General features: G+C 46.4%; 1 protein-coding gene across 2 annotated transcripts; it reads right to left on the reverse strand.

Annotated features, from left to right (window-relative positions):
- Positions 1–934: 934 nt before the first annotated feature.
- Positions 935–18,420, reverse strand: zgc:113162 (uncharacterized protein LOC553743 homolog). 2 transcript variants are annotated; one of them, XM_067250615.1, is made up of 10 exons: positions 18,221–18,365; positions 17,526–17,670; positions 8,441–8,634; positions 7,004–7,125; positions 6,860–6,908; positions 6,504–6,653; positions 3,424–3,600; positions 3,018–3,101; positions 2,259–2,345; positions 935–1,923 (listed from the first exon to the last, which is right to left on the reverse strand). In XM_067250615.1, exons 2-10 carry the CDS (start codon positions 17,554–17,556, stop codon positions 1,822–1,824), a joined length of 996 nt encoding a protein of 331 aa, XP_067106716.1. In that variant the 5' UTR covers positions 17,557–17,670; positions 18,221–18,365; the 3' UTR covers positions 935–1,821. The 2 variants fall into 2 exon arrangements, with proteins under 2 accessions (XP_067106716.1, XP_067106715.1); XM_067250614.1 differs by lacking the exon at positions 17,526–17,670 and having other exon boundaries at positions 18,221–18,420.
- Between the last annotated feature and the right edge of the window lie 294 nt (positions 18,421–18,714).

An 18,714-nucleotide genomic window follows, 5' to 3' on the forward strand; every position in this document is an offset into this window, starting at 1 on the left:
CCCCCCCCCCCCCCCCCCACCCCCCCACCTTCCTGTTACACTGCATTTGGTGCACGGTGGTGGTGGACGTCAGTCTTGTGGCGTACGCTGTCAACAGGGCGGTAAATCCAGCTCCTACAGGCTGCAATTACGAAACCATGCGCTTGGAACTGTACATGCCGAATACTAATGCGTTTCGTCGGCTCAAGAGAGAGAGAGAGAGAGAGAGAAAGAGGGAGAAAGAAAAAAAGAGAGAGAGAAACTGAGTGAGAGACCCTGTCCTGAGGCAGCTGGTTCAGGACCTTGTAGAACCTTCTAAAGCACCAGTGTGTGGGGGAGTTTGTGTGTGTGTTTGGAGGGACCTTTTAATTCTTAGAAAGCTTTGTGCTGTCAAGGACATCAGGCAAGTAGAGTACAAGACCATGGATTCAGTATGACTACATCCCTATTGCGTGAAAACAACATACACACAGTCCAGCCAAAGGCCACTCTCAAAGCCAATGCAGAGTGAGTGAATCTACACATTTTATTAAGTCATTTCAAATTGTCCATAGAAATCTATTGATATTTCTTAAGTAAGCAAAATCCTATTTACCCATTGCACAAGACATCCAACAGATTCACAAAATATACACGAATAGCCCTGTATGGACGGGATATGGTAAACAACATATATCCTTCCCCGTTGGGGGGACAGGACAGTAACTGTACAAACCTGACAAGACAAAAAAGACTGTCACATTATATGACTGTTGAAGTCTCGCTGAGTTTCAAGTTCTCGTTCTACAGTAGGCCATCATCCCCTATCCTGAGAGAGGGGTGAGAGGAGGAGAAGAAGAAGGAGCACGGGCCCATCCTTTCTCCGCTCTCCCCTGGTGTCGCACATCCACCCTTCCTCTCTGCTCATAAAAAACATGAAGGCTGTTATGTCGTCATCGTCCCCCCCCCCCCGAAAAAATAGAATGAGTGAGAGAGAAATAATGAAAGGCAGAGGGGAATGAGAGTAGTTTGGTCCTTAAGCCACATAGTGGAACACTTCTTTTGTCTTACATACAGTATATTATTCTACCAGGTAACAGTCAATACTAGTGCAAAGTACAGTATCTCTTGCACGTTGTCTCCCTGGAGACGCTTGCAGCCAGCTAGTAGCTCCTTCTTATTTGATCTTGCTGACCGTATAATCCCTTAACATTACGTTTACGTCATCTAAGAATAGGAGGCCACTTGGAAAAAGAACAAAGAAATGGATTAAAGGAAGGAAAAAAACGGTCCTATTCAATATTTACATTTAAAGTTACATTTAAAGTACATTTAAAGAAGTCGTCATCGTCTTCAAGCGGAATTAAAAGCGTACCATTTAAGGAAAAGGAATTGTCCTTGAGGGAACGTTTTGGTCACGGTTTCTCTTCCGCCCGGGTACGTTTCCAGACAGCCCCACCTTAATTGGGTTTGGACTGTGGAAAGACGGAAAGGGAAGGTGAACAGAACGTCCCGACGTCCGTTTTTGTGTCCCTTGTCTCCGAGAAACACGGCTGCTCTCACGGACACGGCTCCGCGAGAGACCTGTGGTGTGACACTGTGTTTCCCTTCTGGTGTGTGTACGAAGAGGATGTGGCTTCTCCTGTGAAGACCAGATGATGGCCGGCCCCCCACTCTCTCTCTCTCTCTCTCTGTCTATATCTCTCTCTCTCTCTCTCTCTCTCTCTCTCTCCTCTGTGCGTACGCTAGTCCACATTGTCCTCTAGTTAGGGGGAGGAGGAGGAATAGGGTTTGGGTTGGGGAGGGTGGTGGCGGCTGTGGTGGCGGGGGTGGTGAGGGGGCCGGCGTACCGTTGGGACCCCTTCACCCCGTCGTCAGGTCCGAGTCGGGGGGGTCGAGGGTCTCGGCGATGTCCTCCAGGTCGTCCAGCAGCTCTGAGAATGAGGGTCTCCGGAAGGCGTCCATCTGGTGAGCAGGGATAGTGACAAGGACAGGGGTCGTTAACCGTGGAGAGCGTACAATTGAAACAGACCCCCCCCCCCAGTACAGTCCAGCTATCATTCCCTGAGACTCTCAACTGTGGCTACTTGCTTGGCCTCTCGGTTCTTGTACTTGTTATGTTATTTTACTATTTTCACACGTTCTCTTTAACACGATGGTGCCTGATAGTATTGGTACGTACGCCCTCTTTCTTTCTCGTTCTCTTTGGTTCTCTCTCTCCCTCTATCGTTTCTCTTTTTCTCTCATCCTCTTCTGCTCTCTCTCTTTCTCTTGAGTCTCTCTCACAGGCTCCTGCTTACCAAACAGCAGCTGGCCGACAGCTCCAGGATGCGTTGTGGACAGCCCTCAACCATCTCACTGAAGGCCTCAACATCCAGACCATAGTCCTGATAAGACACACACACATGCATTAATAAACACCACAGCTGTGAAGACCAACTGTTTTAGTGCGACAACAACACAGGATAGAGAACCAACCACTGTATATAGACTAATGTTATAATCATGGCCGTTGCACTAAACACTTATTGTTTACTTTACTGTAATCACATAAATCTAGTTGAATCCTCAATGACCTTCGTCCGTGGAGTCATCCCCCCCCCCCCCACACCCCCCCGCTCTGATGGTGTTCCCAGGGTTGTTGTGGGGGTGGGTAGGGGGCTGAACGTCCCTGTCAACGCCGAGCCAATAACTGCAGTGTCACCAGCTCTATTAGCCCCTCTAATGGGCGAATTATGCGGAATTACGGTCAGTGTAACGTCTAAACTGGGAAGAATGTAAACGAATCAACTGCTCCACTCGGCTCCTCTCCCCTCGAGTGATAGCTTCCAGCGTGAGATCACGGTCGGGGCGTGGAGTGGAGCTCACGAGGCTCATTCGGTGACCCAGAGAAACAGATCTAAGATCAGCTCCCTGTCTGTATACATAACTGTAGCAAAGGAGGCCAGATTGAGTCCAGATCAGCACTTCTTGAGTGAGACTCGGTGCACGCGAGGACCTTTTAGGCTCTGCTAGGATCTCAGAATCGATCCATTCTTCGACTAGTTTGTGTGTCTTACCTTTGTTCTGGGAAGAATCTCTGGATCCGCTGGGATTCGGCCCAGGATCTCACACAGCATGATCCCGAAGGAAAAAACATCCACCTGGAGGTGAGAAGCCAATCTTATCAACTTCAAGTCAATTAAGAGTGGTGGATGCAAGTAAGGGGGGTTAATTCATTTCGATTCAGTAGGCTAATTACATTGACAATTCCACTAAGTTAATGAATGGATTAGATGGAAAATGCCATTGAACATCATCTAGACGGCCTCATTAAAAGGATTAATGTTGGACTTTTTTTTACCTTGGGGGGGTTCTGTGTTGCTAGGGTTACTCCCCGACCCTCGCACCCTCACCATCAACTCTGACCTCTGACACAGTTAAAACACTGGCTGTGGGTTAGGGTCAGGGGTCAGGGCCGTTTACCTTGCGGTCGTACGGTTCACCTCGCAGCATCTCTGGGGCCATCCAAAAAGCAGAGCCAACCAGAGACATCTTCCTTTCAGGACTGTTGGCAGGAAGTTCGGTCACCACCTCTCTGGCGAGGCCGAAGTCTGTCACCACCGCTTCCCGGCCTCGTAACGTCACCCGGATCAGGCAGTTCTACGGAGAGAGAGAGAGAGAGAGAGAGAGAGAGAGAGAGAGAGAGAGAGGAGAGAGAGAGAGAGAGAGAGAGAGAGAGAGAGAGAGAGAGAGAGAGAGGGAGAAACAGAAATAGAAGGCAGGTCTATTACATATAGTCTTTTGTAACGCGGTGTTTATCTACACAGAAATGACCTTACCTAACTAACATCCTTTGCTGCTTCGAGGCATGGCAGCAACTTGTATCATATTTGGTCAAATTGCCTGCAGTGCATCATACTCACCATAAGAGGTCAGTGCAACACATGTAAACTGTACTTGTGCATAACTGGGTCTATGCATGCCTGTGAGTGTATGGGTAGCACTAATCCGGAAGGCAGCAACATTATTCCACATGGGGGTTCCACATTACTGCATTTCCACGATAGATAATAACGTGGAAATGCACCTCTTTATTTCTCTTCCTGACAGGTGTTAATAGATACCAGGTGCTGCAGTTGAACAACAAACCATCTCAGCAAGGGTTTGAGACTTTCTAAATAACAGCAACTCTTCTAAGACTCAACCCAAGAAAGAAAGAGAACATTTGGGATGGGTTTACTTGTTGACTGTAGTAATAGTGACCACAGTGACAAACAGCATTAGCCCTTCTATTAGCAGAAAGTACCTCATATAGCAATCAAAACTGAAATGGGTCCCCCGGTCAGTTAATTATTGAGGTGCGACCTAGAGGCTTACTTTTGGTTCACTTAGTCCTCGTCTTGACTGGGTGTGACAGCAGAGTAGACCTTTGTCATGGATCCCCAAACCAGTTTCTGGAGAACTACCGTCGTCCAACCCTAATCTATTAAGAGCTTCTCGTAATAATTGGCTGGTTAAATGAGGTTAGTTAGTCTGTAGCTCACTGTGTACAGGTTAGGAGAGGCTTGGTTTCAGTTGACGCGCGGAACTGGATGTACTGTATACTGTGCTCTACTATGTCTTGTATTTTGTGTGGTCTCCTTAGCAACCTAATGACACAAAATCGCCACATTTTGGTACAGAGATTAGAACTGCACATAAAAATCGAGTAAACATCCAAGTACAAACAGACCAACAATAATATACAAGTAAAACAGTACAATGTTAACAGACAATACAAACACTATCAGTAACGTTAACAACATTAAACGGCAGAGCAGGATAAATGAAGAGTAGTTTAAATAAGTGTATTTTAAGACATTTCTGCCAGTCTAATACTGCCTGGAAGGATGTTCCAAAGCCTAGGGCCGTATAACGGTAGACTACTGCTTCACCTACTTTCAGACACTTTCAGAATCACTAGAACAGAGGCAATGGAGGGTTTTACTAGACACATAAGGGTCTAAATGCACAGGTAGCCAGCGTAGTGTAAGGAGTGCTGGGGTAACGAGGTGTCTTTTTATTTGTGCAAGTCAAAACCCTTGACGACGCATTTTAAACGTACTGTTGTTTTAATACTCATTTTGGGGGAGACCAGGGAGGAGGCTACTGCGGTTGTCAAGGCGACTGCATAAGCCTTTCTGCGTCCGCTTGTCGGAGGAATAGTCTGACCGTTGCTATGTTTTTCTTAAATGAAAAAGGGCAAGGTCCAACAACAACATTTTTCCTAGTAAGGTAAGATTTAAACCTCTCTAGTACTGGTCCAGAAAGACCCATATGGTGGTTATTATGTGATGCAGACATTCTTTCCCAGACTCCAGTACGCAGTATATGTTAGAAACTGTACATAGTCACAGCCAAATAATAGGTCAACTCGATTGAAATGAGGTCCACTGGCTATAGAGTGGATGCGATCTTTGTTTTCTGCAGACAGATCTGTTCTTGGTCGTTCCTGGTTTGGTTGGGAGCAGGGCGTTTCCTGCTAGCGGCTGTAATGACAGAGCCTGAGAGAGGCAGGATCCCTCCCTGCACTGCTCCGTGTATCCACAACATCATGACTCAGATGTGGCCCCAAACCACAGCGCAAGCTGTAATGGCCCCATAATGACAGAGGGAGATTGTGTGCGCGTTGGGGTGGGATTGTGTGTTTGTGTGTTTGTGTGCGAGCCAGGTTCTATAAACATCGCCTTGAATTGTCAGTGTCCACATCTAGGCCTTCTTTATCTTGTCATCAGCTTGTTGTGCAAACGAACAAAGCCATGAATAACCTGACCAGCAGGTGGTGAATAGACATAGTGATTCTTCACTCTCATGAACTATTAGAGGGACTTTCTACACAAAACATCTGAGTTGAATTTGTGTTTTCTCCTCGTAAATATAGTTGAGCACCTCTAACAGTAAAAGGCAGGTTCTGGAAGGCTCAAGCTGCAAAGAAGCTTAGCTGAGACAAACCCCCCACATTCAGAAAGAGAGAGGCCCCCACGTTGACCTCAGTCAGTAGTAGTCAGTGGTATCTGAAACACGCTCCCTGGAATCTGCCTTTCTTGGCAAAAACAAGTTTAGCTAAGCTAAGGGAGCGTGAATAGGGAGGCAATTATGTTTCGGAGAAGGTTTATTCTTTCATGAAGTTGTCGAGTTAGACAAACAGAGTCCGTAAAAAATACGAAGCCAGCGGCCTAGCATTTAAGTTAAACCAACAACGAGAGGCACAGAGCAAGAGAGAGGGAGAGAAAGAAGGGATCTGAGAGGGAAAGAGATAACTTAAGTGACTAGGAGGACCCTTGTTTTTGGTTGAAACAGTATTCCAGGCCAGGTGTAGGTATCTCTCGGGCAGCTAGCTTTTGGGTCACATGATTTGCTGTTTTTCCAGAAAGAGGTCCAGTGACATGACCTATCTGAAATATTTCTGAGATATCTGAGATATTTTGAAGGTCATGACTGGTTTCAAATATGAACTTGTTCTTAAAACCCCCACACATAATCTAGAACCCAGGTTCTTTTTAACATGGATATGTGTTCTGTACCTTGGAGTTGAGGTCTCTGTGGTAGATGTTCTTGTAGTGGAGGTAGGTCATTCCTCTACTGATGTCACAGGCCAGATCCACTTTCTCCCTCCAGCATAGAGGCACGTCCTCCTGGGCAAGCAGGTCCTCCAGACAGCCCCCACTCACATACTGGACACACACACACACATACACAGACACACGCAAACAGAGACACAGGCTCACACAAACACACACACACACACACACGCATACAGCATGAGCGTTAAAAACACAACTGCAATGCATCATAAGTACTAAAGAAGAACAAAGCCGAAGCGTTATCTTCTAGAGTTGCATGCTTATCAACATTATCGTGAACAAATTCACAAGCTCACCTCCAGTATGGGATAGAGCTTATCTTCTCTCACACAGATGCCAAGATACCTTCAAGACATAAACAAGAGATAACTGCATTATTTTCTGACGCTGCGTTGACACGTGATCCTCGAAAACGTTTCTGCCCGATGTAGTGTCTCCACCTGACGATGTTGGGATGAGAGAGTTTCTGCAGCAGGCTGATCTCTCGGACGATGCTGTCTTGGTCCACGTCGTTCTTGTAGATCTTCACCACCGTCACCTTCCTGGTTGTGCTGTGCATTACCTGTCCGACAGGGGGCGACATTCTTGAGATTTGGATTCACAATGGCTAGACAGTGCTTAGCACAATGTCAATTCACTTACACTGTATCATTCTAGAACCTTCTGTCACAGCCGGTACTTTTCCTACTGTATATGTAAACAACAGCATGTAGAAGGGCTTGGACATGGTAAACTAGTTTGACTTCCTTGTAAAGTGCGTCAATACATATTTTCTTACTGTACCGTGCAGCTAAGCTAGCTGTTGGGGAAACACACACAGACACAAACACAGACAGGGGCAGTGTTTTAATAAGTTCTAGAGGTGTTTACGACATCCTTCCTTTGGTCTCCGTGGCTCTTCATGGGGCACAACCGGCTCTCTGGTACAACATGTTTGTTTCTCTTCCTATGTGTGAGTGGATGTGTGTATGCGTGCTTTTGTTTGTTTAGGCATCATTTGGCACAGGGTCTGGGAACAGTCACACTGAATGAACACTATTATAATACAGCCCTGATCAAAGGGACCAGTTCTTCCTTCTATGATGCGTATCTGTATGCAAGCTCTACACTGGCATGCTCAACAATAGCAGGAGATGATTGCGTGCACAAACTGTCACAGTTCTGCTGTGATCTGACACGACCTCAAGGTCAGAACACAGAAAGTAGAGTAGAGTTGGATAGGGCATCCTACTAGAACATAGGACAACACAGTACAATGAGGAGAAATGATGAGAGGAGAGGAAAGAAGAGGAAAGGAGGGGAGGAGAGGAAAGGAGATAGGAGGCCCTGAGTCTCGTCTCAGTCATTAAGCATCAGAACAAGACATCCATTGAGCCTCTAACCACCATGTCCTCGGCGCTCTTCATTGACTGTGTGCCTCCCGACAGTGCCTCATACCTACCCCCGTTCCTCAGGGGAACAGAAGCTTGGTCCTATTGTTCTGTAGGCACGCCAGCATGCAGCGGGGCACAGAGGCTAGCTAATTACTAGGGCATGTCTGGTCTGCCTTTAGGGCTGGTTAGGTTGCCAGGTTTGACAGTCTGCTGTAAGTGAAACACAGCAGGAGCTGTCTGAGCAAGGTAATAATACTGTATTACCGGAAAGGTTTTGTCTGTCGGGATGTGTGTAAATGTTTAGCCCTGGCATTACAACCATTGGGCAACCCTGCAGTTCGGTTGAGGTGGTTGGAACGCCGCGGTAGGTGTAATGTGGTGTTTGAACTCTAATTACTCCTCAAAACGTAATGAACGTTTCTCTTTCTGTTGTGTACCGTAGGTACATGATAATTACAGGCACAAACACAAGCACAGATGACAACACACAGGTGAAGGGCCAACCTTGTACACTTTGGAGAAAAATCCACTCCCTATCAGCTCAGCACTGAAGTCTTCCCAGAACTCCAGTTTACGCACAGCGGTGCGTAGGTGCTGCCAGCGGTCCACCTGGCAGTAGGTGTCGGACGACTCCCCCAGGAAAGTGGGGCTGGCCGGTACGGGGGTCTCCTCTACCTCGCACATTCTGGAGAGCTCGTCTGAAGGGAGGAGGAGGGGGGTGGGGGGTGGTGGGGCACACACACACACACGGTTATTGTTGTTGTAAGTCACCTCGAACAAATCCAAGTGAACCCAGTTCAGGGTTAATCATCAGAATCATTCACAACTGCTCATTTCAAGATTTACTCAACACAAAACAACAGGACAGATTACCGTCTGTCATACCTGCTACTGCTCCCATCGTACCTGCTCATGGCTAAACAACGCTCTGTCAGCAGGCCCTCAGAGAGGGAGGTCCTTCACACTGGACTGACTCAGTCATGTCTATCACACTGCTACAGACAGCTGAGCTAAATATGCACAGAAAATGACTAGATGAAAAGGGCAAGGCATAGAACAACAAGCTTGATAAAAACATTAGTGCAGGTTTACTTTGTTTAGATAGAAAGACCAGAAAAAGGCTACATTGATAGCCTAATTAAAACGATCCATATTTTGTCCTCTTGATACAAATGTTCTCTTTGTTATTTGGCTATATGGTTTTCTAAAGATTAGCAAGACGCATTCCTTCCTCTCAAGTTCACAAGTGCCCCTGTGTTTAGCTGAACTGTCTTTAGCAAACAAAGGTATTACAGGAATTTATAATGAGACAGCTTTTCAACAGGACAAAATTTTTCAACAAAGCTTAAATCAAATCTGTCATACATTTCAATTCTTTCACTTTTGTTGGTACAAGTATGTTGTAAAGCCACATTGACATTGAGCGACTATTTGCACCTGCTTTGCAAATAGTTTGACGAGAGCCGTGACAGAGTTCCAGATATCTCTTTCTTCAGCCTAACAACATTCCTAACAGTTCTTGTCAGGGTTGAAAAGGTGGACTGAGTATTTCTTTTAATGTTCATTTCCTTTTCAAAAATCGCCTCTTGCTTGTGTTGTTTATCTGACGTACAAGAAAAAATAAATAATGTTTTTCAAGCATTGAGCCAGAATGTCACGGTTGGGTTTGAACGTGGAATCTCGACGGTATCTTCATAATAGGCCGTTACAGTAAATGTGTTCTCTCGGCTGCCTTGGCTGGGTGTCTGTCTCTGTGTGGGTGAGTGCATAGATGAGAGGTTGAACACAGAGGCACAGTGTGTTCACACAGTTCTCACCGGTCCCTGTATCTCACATCCATGCAATGTACAGACCCCTGACCCTGGACCTCCTAGCCCAGCCCAAGCCCAGGCTTTTGGAGAGAGACTCCAGAAGACAGGCACACAAGCAAAGAGTGTGGAGATGCGACAAAATCGAATGTGTTTATGTATATATATATATATATACTGTTAGTATATATATTGCGCTACTGTAAAACTACAGATTAGATAGAGATAGAGAGATAGAAAGAGAGAGATAATGTAGATACAGTAGATAGTGTATATCTATAGGTTGTTTATGAGTTTATATATCCTCCTCTTCCCTCCTGTCTGGTCAGTTACACCTGAATTATTCTGGGGTTGACGTCAGGGGCAACGGAGAGCATTACACACAGAGAATGTTCTATTTGGGTCGTCGATTGGGTTACACACACGCGTGCAAAGCTCACCTTTTGCCTGCCGGCATGTAATACACACGCTCTAACATATAGCACACACACACACACACACACTCAGTGTGGTGAGATCATGATTGTCACATGAGCTGATCATTTTGCTCTGGGCCTGTGTGTGTGTGTTCATTTGCGGATTTAGTCATGTGTTTACATTTTCGGCCCTCTCTGAAACCTTTTCTCCTTTCTTGATTAGCGAACAACGGCGTGCTCATCTGCTGGAACACTTGCGCATTCCAGACTATTCGTTTAATCATGGCATTCACAATGGGAGTAATCTTGGTCTTTCTTGTCTCTCTTTGTGGGCGATGTGTGTGTGTGTGTGTGTGTTCCGTTCGTCTATGAACTGTACGTGTAAATTATGCAACGTTTGCTACTCTGTTTGTGACTGCGTGAGAGTGTGACTGTGTGAGTCACAGTCACACACTGTGTGGGGGGGTTGTTTATTTGTTCCTCTGTATTACAGTCCGAGTACAAGGGATGTTTCTACAAGTGCAGATTAAGAAGCCAACGTCACAGTGACATGTTACATCAAAGGGACATCTCATTCCCGCTGTCACCCCACCTCACCCCTCCCCTCCCCTGTGGCCTTCCCTGTGGCCATTCCATGTGGTGCCAGTGTTTGTCCAGCGGTGGCCCAACTGTCTCCTTAACTGGCCCTTTTACGAGCTCCATCCAATCTCCCCTAGGCGGTCGTCATGCCACCTCTGTTTGCACATCCATCCACCCATCCATCATTTCACCCTCTGGCCTCCCCCCCCCCAGGACGCCAGCAGACACACATCCCCTCACGCGATCTCATTATCACCCCCTCACCCTCCTTCACACCTGAACACACACACTGAGACCACACACACTCCTCCCTTCCACCCCACACACACACACACACACACAGAGTGGATTGTTTGTGTTGTTGCGGACAGACACGAGGGGAGGGGAAGACGGAGGGCAGGAGGGGCGAGTGCGCGTTTGATCGCGCGCATGCGCGCGCGCGTGTGTGTGTTACGTGATGCGATCGGAGGCAGTCAGGGGATTATAAAGGGAGGAGTTAGGTAACTTACATCTGATTCCTGACTAAATGAACATCTGGAGAAGGAGCTGACAGACACAGCTTCAGTAATGTAGGTTCTGGAGGGATTGAGAGGAATTACAGAAAGAGAGAGAATGGATAATGAGAGAGAGAGAAAGAGAGGGAGAGAGAGAGAGAGAATGAGAGACAGATAGACTGAGTGAGTGTTTCAAATCTCCCTTTATTCTTAGTTTAGGATATTCCCCCATTCACATCATCCAGACAGCTTTGTCTCAGCCTTATTTATTAAAACACCAGCTGTCGTTTCTTGGCAGTCCGGTTAATCTGATTCAGTCCAGTATCATCATCACTTCCTAAAATCAACTACGTCCTCTCTACCTTGCTGAGGTATTGATGAGAGATATAATGACAATACTCTAGGGGATCAATGAATTTATAAAGGTTATAGAATATACATGTACTGTAGATGGGATACATATTTCTATATACTGTATGTCCATAAAGATAAATATGGGATATCACCTTATGTCACTACATCACTTTAGCTCACTCCATTGCTAAACTATTGCTGACAGGCAGTGCAGTTACGACTTTGGGACTTTGAGTAGTTTACATGGGCATTTTGTCATTCACCCACAAACTGAGAGACTCTTTGATGAAAAGCTAACCTCAACTCAGATGTTTCGGAGAGCAAAGGAGTCTTGCTGCACTTAACTCTGAAAGATTAGAACAGCTTCATGAACCATGGCACAAGAAACAATTTTTCCATGTCGCTGTCTGTATGCGTGTGTGAGGCCAACACAGACACCCTCACCCTTGCGTGGGTCTCAACATTTCACAAATGCAGGTATTGTTGCCATGGCACACACAAACATAGACACACACTTTAATACTAGTCCCCATTCGAGGCATTCTCATTCTCTAGTACATTAGAAGAGTGTGTGTGTGTGTGTGTGTGTGTGTGTGTGTGTGGGGGGGGGGGGGGGGTTAGTGTTTGTCAGGGTTGTTTGTGGCTTCGCATTGCGTCTGTTTCCAAGCAGGCAGAGACTGGCAGTGATTCCAGCTTCCTACTCAGATTCTCACCCACAAAGAGCTCCCAGCACAGGAGAGTGGGCTGTGAGGTCATCCTCATCGCCACGGCTGGATGTGTGTGTGTCTCGATTGTGTGCGTGTACATTGTCCGTGTGTGAATATGTGTGCATGTACGATGTTTTCCCAGGCGCGTGTGTGTGTGTGTGTCCGGCGGCCTGTGCTGGCAAGATGCCTCACCGTGAAAGCCTCATCAACCATAGAGGTGTGCAGCACGCAAGAAATAAGGGTGTGTGTGTGTTTCATAGAAACATGCTAATTGAGTGTGTCTTACTGAACAGTGGGCTTATCTGTCCATCACTCTGTCAGGGGGGTTGTGCAACTTTGTCTAAGTGGAGATGACTGTGAGAAGAGGAGATGCCAAAGTTATGGGAGGTAGTGAATGGAGAATGTGGTCATACAGCCAGGGGTACGGTATGTACCCTCCACACTGTATCTATATACAGAGAGAGAGAGAGAGAGAGAGAGAGAGAGAGAGAGAGAGAGAGAGAGAGAGAGAGTAGATCTGTAGATAGATAAATAGACAGGCAGAGAGAGAGAGAGAGAGAGAGAGAGAGAGAGAGAGAGAGAGAGAGATGGGTGAGGATGTGAAAGAGAAAACAAAAGAGCCCGAGAAAGAGAGTTGCCAACACTGGGTACAAGCTGGGCTGAAGCTTTGTGGGTCATACAAAGGGCTGCCCACCCACGGAACAATCGCAGGCCACTCACACACCAAATGGTCAGTTGATGATTTCATAACACCTCTTTATCCTCTTAGAGCGGACAAAGCGGAGGGTGAGAGGGGTTGGGAGGGGGGCGAGACCAGCCCTGTGTGAGTGATGTAATGATTATGGGGCTGAAGAAATATATGAATAAATCAAACATTATGTTTCTGGCAGCTTAGCCAGTCTCAAAGCCTTTCCATGTCCTTCCATGTTCTGGAACTAAAAAGTCTAGAACCTTCCACATTCTAGAATAAGTGTAGAACCCTCCATATTGTAGAACTCAGATTAAAACCCACCAAGTCTAGAACCATACATGTTCGACAGTCTACAGTAGAACCATACATTTACCAGAAATCAATCTAGAATCCTCCGTAGTCAAGAACTAAGAGGCTTTCCATGATTAAAGGCTTTTACAAACATTGAACGCAATCTTGTGTGTGATAGCCGCCCTGCTACAGCTCGCCACTACTATACAACCAGAGTAGAAGGCAAAGTTGCCGTCGAGCGTATGTTGAAAATACTCAAGGTGACAGTGGTTGCCTCTTTTGGTGTGCAAAGCCCTTCAGAACGAAGTAGTCTAAAACCTCAAACAGTCTATAACTGAGAAGCCTGCAATAGTCTCGAACTAAGAAGTCATTCAGAGCCGAGAACTAAGAACTCTAGAACCTTCCACGTTGGTCTACAGACCAGAAGCCTCCTATAAACGAAAGGTCCCAGTCGACTGAAGAACAGGTTCAGTCTGTGACTAGGCAGTTTTACATGTCAGTATCACTGACCATCAGACACTGCTTTGTCACTGAGAAGTGCAGAGCAGCAAACCAGAGCTCATCCCGGGCCAGAGCGGAGAGGAAACTCAGGCTTTCCAGGAACGCCGCTCACACGGGTCATGAATCACCAAGGCTCCCCATGCTGCAGGCCACGCGGACTGGGATAAGCAGCTCTCCGCTGGGCGTTAGTGGAGGTGGGGGTCAGTAAAAGGATCGGATTCAGGCCGTGCCGGGCCGGACCAAGCCAGGCTTGTGCCGCAGCTGCTCTGATTGAATTATTCAGAGTGGAACCAGAGAGACCTGTCTCTCAGCAGGACCGGTGACATCGCTGGATCAGGTTGCTTCCTGTTACACGAGCCCTGGCTTGGCCTCCCCGGGTCATGACCTGTCGCTTCCAAGAGGTTCGTGTGCTTTTGTTCGTGTGTGCGTAGGCGTGGGTGTGCATGTGAGAGTGCGTTTGCATGTGTATGCGCGTGCACACGCGTGTGTGTGTGCGGAGGCGTGTTGGTCCGTATGTGTGTTGGCGGGGATTTTAAAGGACCGTGTCTGTGCACATTCGAAAAATATCGTTCCCTCACAATTTAGGGTTGTCTCTTCTCCAACGGGAAGCTACAATATCCTAAAAGTCAATCCAAATCGGTATAAAACAAATCAAACAAGGCTCACAATCAACTTTGAAGTCAGACACTACTACCAGAGACACAACGGTAACACAACCCCCCCCCCCCCCCCCCCCCCCCTGCTGCGTCCGCTTTCTCTGAATCCCCCTTCGCTTTCCTCTTAAACCAAGCAGCTGGTTTAAAATGACCGCCACGTGCAACACCTCCTCATTATGCGTCAATCGGAGTTGTGAAGTTCTTTTCCACCTAGAAACTCGATCTACTCCCTTGGTGGTCATGCACCTGTTTCTCTACAGACAAGGGGTTACAGCACCAGCTCCATACTACATAATTAACTATCCAAGACTTCACCCCTTACAGACCTGCAGTCATCGTGGACTAGTGTTCAATGGAGTTTTGACCTACATACTATCTATTTATCTATCTACCGTATCTTATTCATCTATATCTATTGTCTACTATCTATCTACAAAGTAAGGTGAGAATATTGACAACCCAAATCAAGTTTAATTAGAATAGCTGCTCTCTCTTTGGTTCTCTCTCTCTCTCTCTCATTCCTGTTTACACTACTGCTCCATTATCCATGTTCAGTGTTGAGCAGTCAAGCGTTTATCTAAATAACCAAGCTTTGCTGATAATCACAGGTTCAGCTTTTCTACCATACAAAGGACAACAAAACTCCAAACAGCTTTTCCTGCAGCCCCTTCGTCTCCAGTCAACTCCCACACCGTTCCAAGAAATGTAAATTCCAAACAGTATCATGAGTATCAGAGCAAGGATGATGTTTCATTCCTATCCCGAGACATTCTAAAGGTCGCTACCAGATCAAGATGCAGACGTGGCAAACAATTGACCGAATCTCCTTCCAACAGTCTGCTACATTTTAAGAAAAGGTCACTTAGCATGTAACTCGGACATGCTGAAACAATATTGTGCCCTGTAGGCTTCAAGTCATACAGTATATAGACACTCCTGTGATATATTAACACTCGTGACATTTGCAGTGTGGTGTTTCAGATGAAGGAGAGAGGTAGGAGCCACAGTTTAGGATCTATTGAGAAGTTTGGTGCAACCTTACAACCTGATTTACTTGATACTTGGACTTGGACTCTGCCGTGAGGCAAGGAGATCTAAAAAAAAAAAAGACCCTGCTGTTTTAATCCACTTTTCCTGAGGTGAAGTGGTTAAAAACCATGGTAACACAGCAGAGAGTTATTCACACTGACCAGAGAAAGATACACAGAGAGAGAGAGAGAGAGAGAGACAGAAAGACAGAAAGACAGAAAGACAGAGAAAGAGGGATAGAGAGATTCATATGAAGTAGAAGTAGGTCTGGATTCAGGCACTTTCAGACCAATGGCGTAGGTGGCAGAGGTTTTAAGTCAAGCATGTGGGCTGCGATCCTGATGATGACTGGTGCTGAGGACTGAGAGAGAGAGAGAGAGAGAGAGAGAGAGAGAGAGAGAGAGAGAGAGAGAGAGAGAGAGAGAGAGAGAGAGAGAGAGAGAGAGAGAGAGAGAGAGAGAGAGAGAGGTGAGGATGTGTGTGCGAGTGCCTGAAGCCCAGATTTCATCACCAGCTCACCAGGATGTGTGACAGGGAGGGGGTGACCGACTGCTGGAGGAGCAACTACAAACCGTTTCACAATATCGAACCAAGCATGGAGGTGGATGCCTAGAGCCTTCTTCAGTACCGGACCCAGCTTGGAGGTGAAAACTGGGACAACTCACCTCACGGATCTCTTGTCCACTCAGGGCTGTCAGAAGGCTCAATTTCCCTCACTGACCTTAAATGGGTGAACAAGCTATGCCATGACCTACAGTCCACCTCGAGCACCACACATACTACACGCACCCACACAGTCAGAGGCACGCACTGCCTCTCTGTGACACAGCAGAATATTGTCAATAAATGTATCAAGGCATTGCCCGCTACCTCAGGCATGGGGTCACACGAGGCCTGCATGCCAGGCTAGCATTATGCCACACGGTGAAGGGCTAACCAACGCAGCAAATCCCTCCATGAATCAGCCCACTTGTTCTCCTTTTGTTGAGGCCTGACTGCCAAGCCCACGCAGATGACCTACGCACATTCAGTCAGCTACACTGGCATAACGCAACGGTCAACCACAAACAAATAGGCAAAGCAAGCCCACTTCGAAACATTCATGTAATATAAGTGTGAAACCAAGGTGCAGACAGCGAAAGTAAACACAGAGGGCTTCAGGGTTGTTTCCTGCATTTCTGTGGCACTGACGATGACGGACAAACGCGATAACATCTAACGAGGACACGGGGTTGCCGTGGTGACCTTGTCACTCCAGAGCCCAGGAAAATAAATATCTGGTTCGTTTCTCAGGCTGGGGGGGGGGGGGGGGGGAATGAAGACAGACGAGTTTGTTTTTATAACGAATGTCAAACCTACTGCACCTAAATCCCTATCACATACATACAGTACATACCGTCAAATAAAATAGGGTTAGTGTACTTTCCATGTATTTTAATAATGTACGCTTTAAATACATCAAGTAGTTCTACACCCTTTTCTTTTACAGTAGGGCTTTCGTTGTCCAGTGCTGGAAAGTCACAACAGCATGTTCTTTTGCAAGATAATAATAACTGATTTACGACTCGTTCTCGCCCGTGTCCTCACTGGGGTGGCATAGTTCCTGTTCCTGGCTGGAGAGAACCAGGGCCAACAACTCACAGCACTGCGACGAACCCTCAAGCCTGGCCCCCACTCACCTACTGAAGCCGTTCGTCCACGGGCCTCTCTAGCCACGCGAACCACAGAAATTTACTTTCAGGACTGCTGGGTTTCTGTCCTCCGCTAAGTTTAGCCATTTGACAACCCCCATTTCCGTAGTCCAACACTGCCTGCCACTTGAAATGTGAGGCCCCCATAGAAATATTATATAACACAGAAACAACCCTGGACTACTGTGCATGAGGCAGAGATGCAATCCAAGGCCCAGAGCTCTCACAGATGGGAGAGCGGAAAAGTAGGGAGGGAGAGTAGCATAGGTAGGAGGTGGTGGGAGGTGATGTTTGAAGTTAAAGGGGACATGGGGAGAAAGAGAAAAAAAGGTTATCAGGAGCATAAAAGTGCAAAGAGTGTGTGTTACTTACTCCATCGATTCAGTAAGCTATTCATATGCATCTTGAGGAGGTGGATGGGATGAGGAGGGGAGGAGGGGGGGGGGGGGCACAGTCCCCAGGTATGAGTGTAAACCTCAAGCAAGACCAGTAGTGGTTAGTGTCTTTGTCCCAGAAGCTGGAGACCGCACATAAAGAACACAATGAAAACAAAGCATGAACACAGAGACGGACAATGAGACAACAATGTTGACATGCATACATGCATAACACCAGTAACAATCGCATACAGATATACGTTAAACATTCAGTGACAACATTTGGTCATTTACAAGTAACAAGTAACACATAGACTAATCGTATTGCACGTTCGCATATTTTTAGCCTATGGAAGTAAACCTTGCTTATAACACAAGAACACTGCATACTATGATCAAAATCTATCCCATAAAATCTAACATGCGTTCTTCTATTTTGAGATGCGGCTCATGATAAATTAGCCTTAACTAGGACTACAAGTTTAAATGAATTAGAAAACAGTGAATAACTGTGAAGTAGCCTACAATTCAGATACAGTTTAAAATAAAGCCTGCTGTGTCCTGGCACCGTCATTCGTAGGCTAATACAGTGTAGGCTACAACACTCATGCAAATAATGCCACAAATCCAACATTTAGAAAACGATTTAGTATTAACCAGTTGCTAGTTAACGTGATGTAGTCTACTTACTGGGTAGAAATGAAGAATACGACTGTGAACTTCGTTGCAACTCCTCTGCTAGTATAAATGACAAGAGATTATGTCCCATTAGGTGTGCTGTGTGGCGATGTTAGACTTCTGAGCACTGAACAGTGCGTGAACGCTACCACATCTCCCGATGTCGATGAATTTGAGCCACTTAGTAAATCAATTAGTCAGTCAGTCAGTCCCAGCCTGTCACGATCAGGATTCGTTTATGCGCGAATGTTGAACTACTGCAAGTTTATGAGTGCGTGGTTTGTGTTGCCTCGGGAACTCCCAGCAGTTGTGGGAAGGATGCGCAGACACTGTGCTTCACTTTCAGTCGTTAAAAAAGTAGGACCGTTGACAGTGTCTACTTGTTGTGTGCCACTTATAAACTGACAATTTTGCAGACAAATGCTGATGCATGCTATTTATTTTCCTCTTCCTTTATCGCATCTATGTTGAACAAAATTACAACTTTATAATCTTTAAATCTTTGG

Source organism: Osmerus mordax, chromosome 14, assembly GCF_038355195.1.
Source record: "Osmerus mordax isolate fOsmMor3 chromosome 14, fOsmMor3.pri, whole genome shotgun sequence".
Classification (NCBI taxonomy): Eukaryota; Metazoa; Chordata; class Actinopteri; order Osmeriformes; family Osmeridae; genus Osmerus; species Osmerus mordax.

Excerpts from the sequence above, each read along its gene's own strand:
- zgc:113162 (XM_067250614.1), bottom strand. The coding sequence starts at position 18,299 with ATGGGACATAATCTCTTGTCATTTATACTAGCAGAGGAGTTGCAACGA. Across the intron at positions 3,102-3,423 it reads GTGAACCGTACGACCGCAAG|GTGGATGTTTTTTCCTTCGG; the intron begins GTAAACGGCCCT and ends TCTCACCTCCAG. Across the intron at positions 1,924-2,258 it reads TGTCGGCCAGCTGCTGTTTG|ATGGACGCCTTCCGGAGACC; the intron begins GTAAGCAGGAGC and ends CCTGCTCACCAG.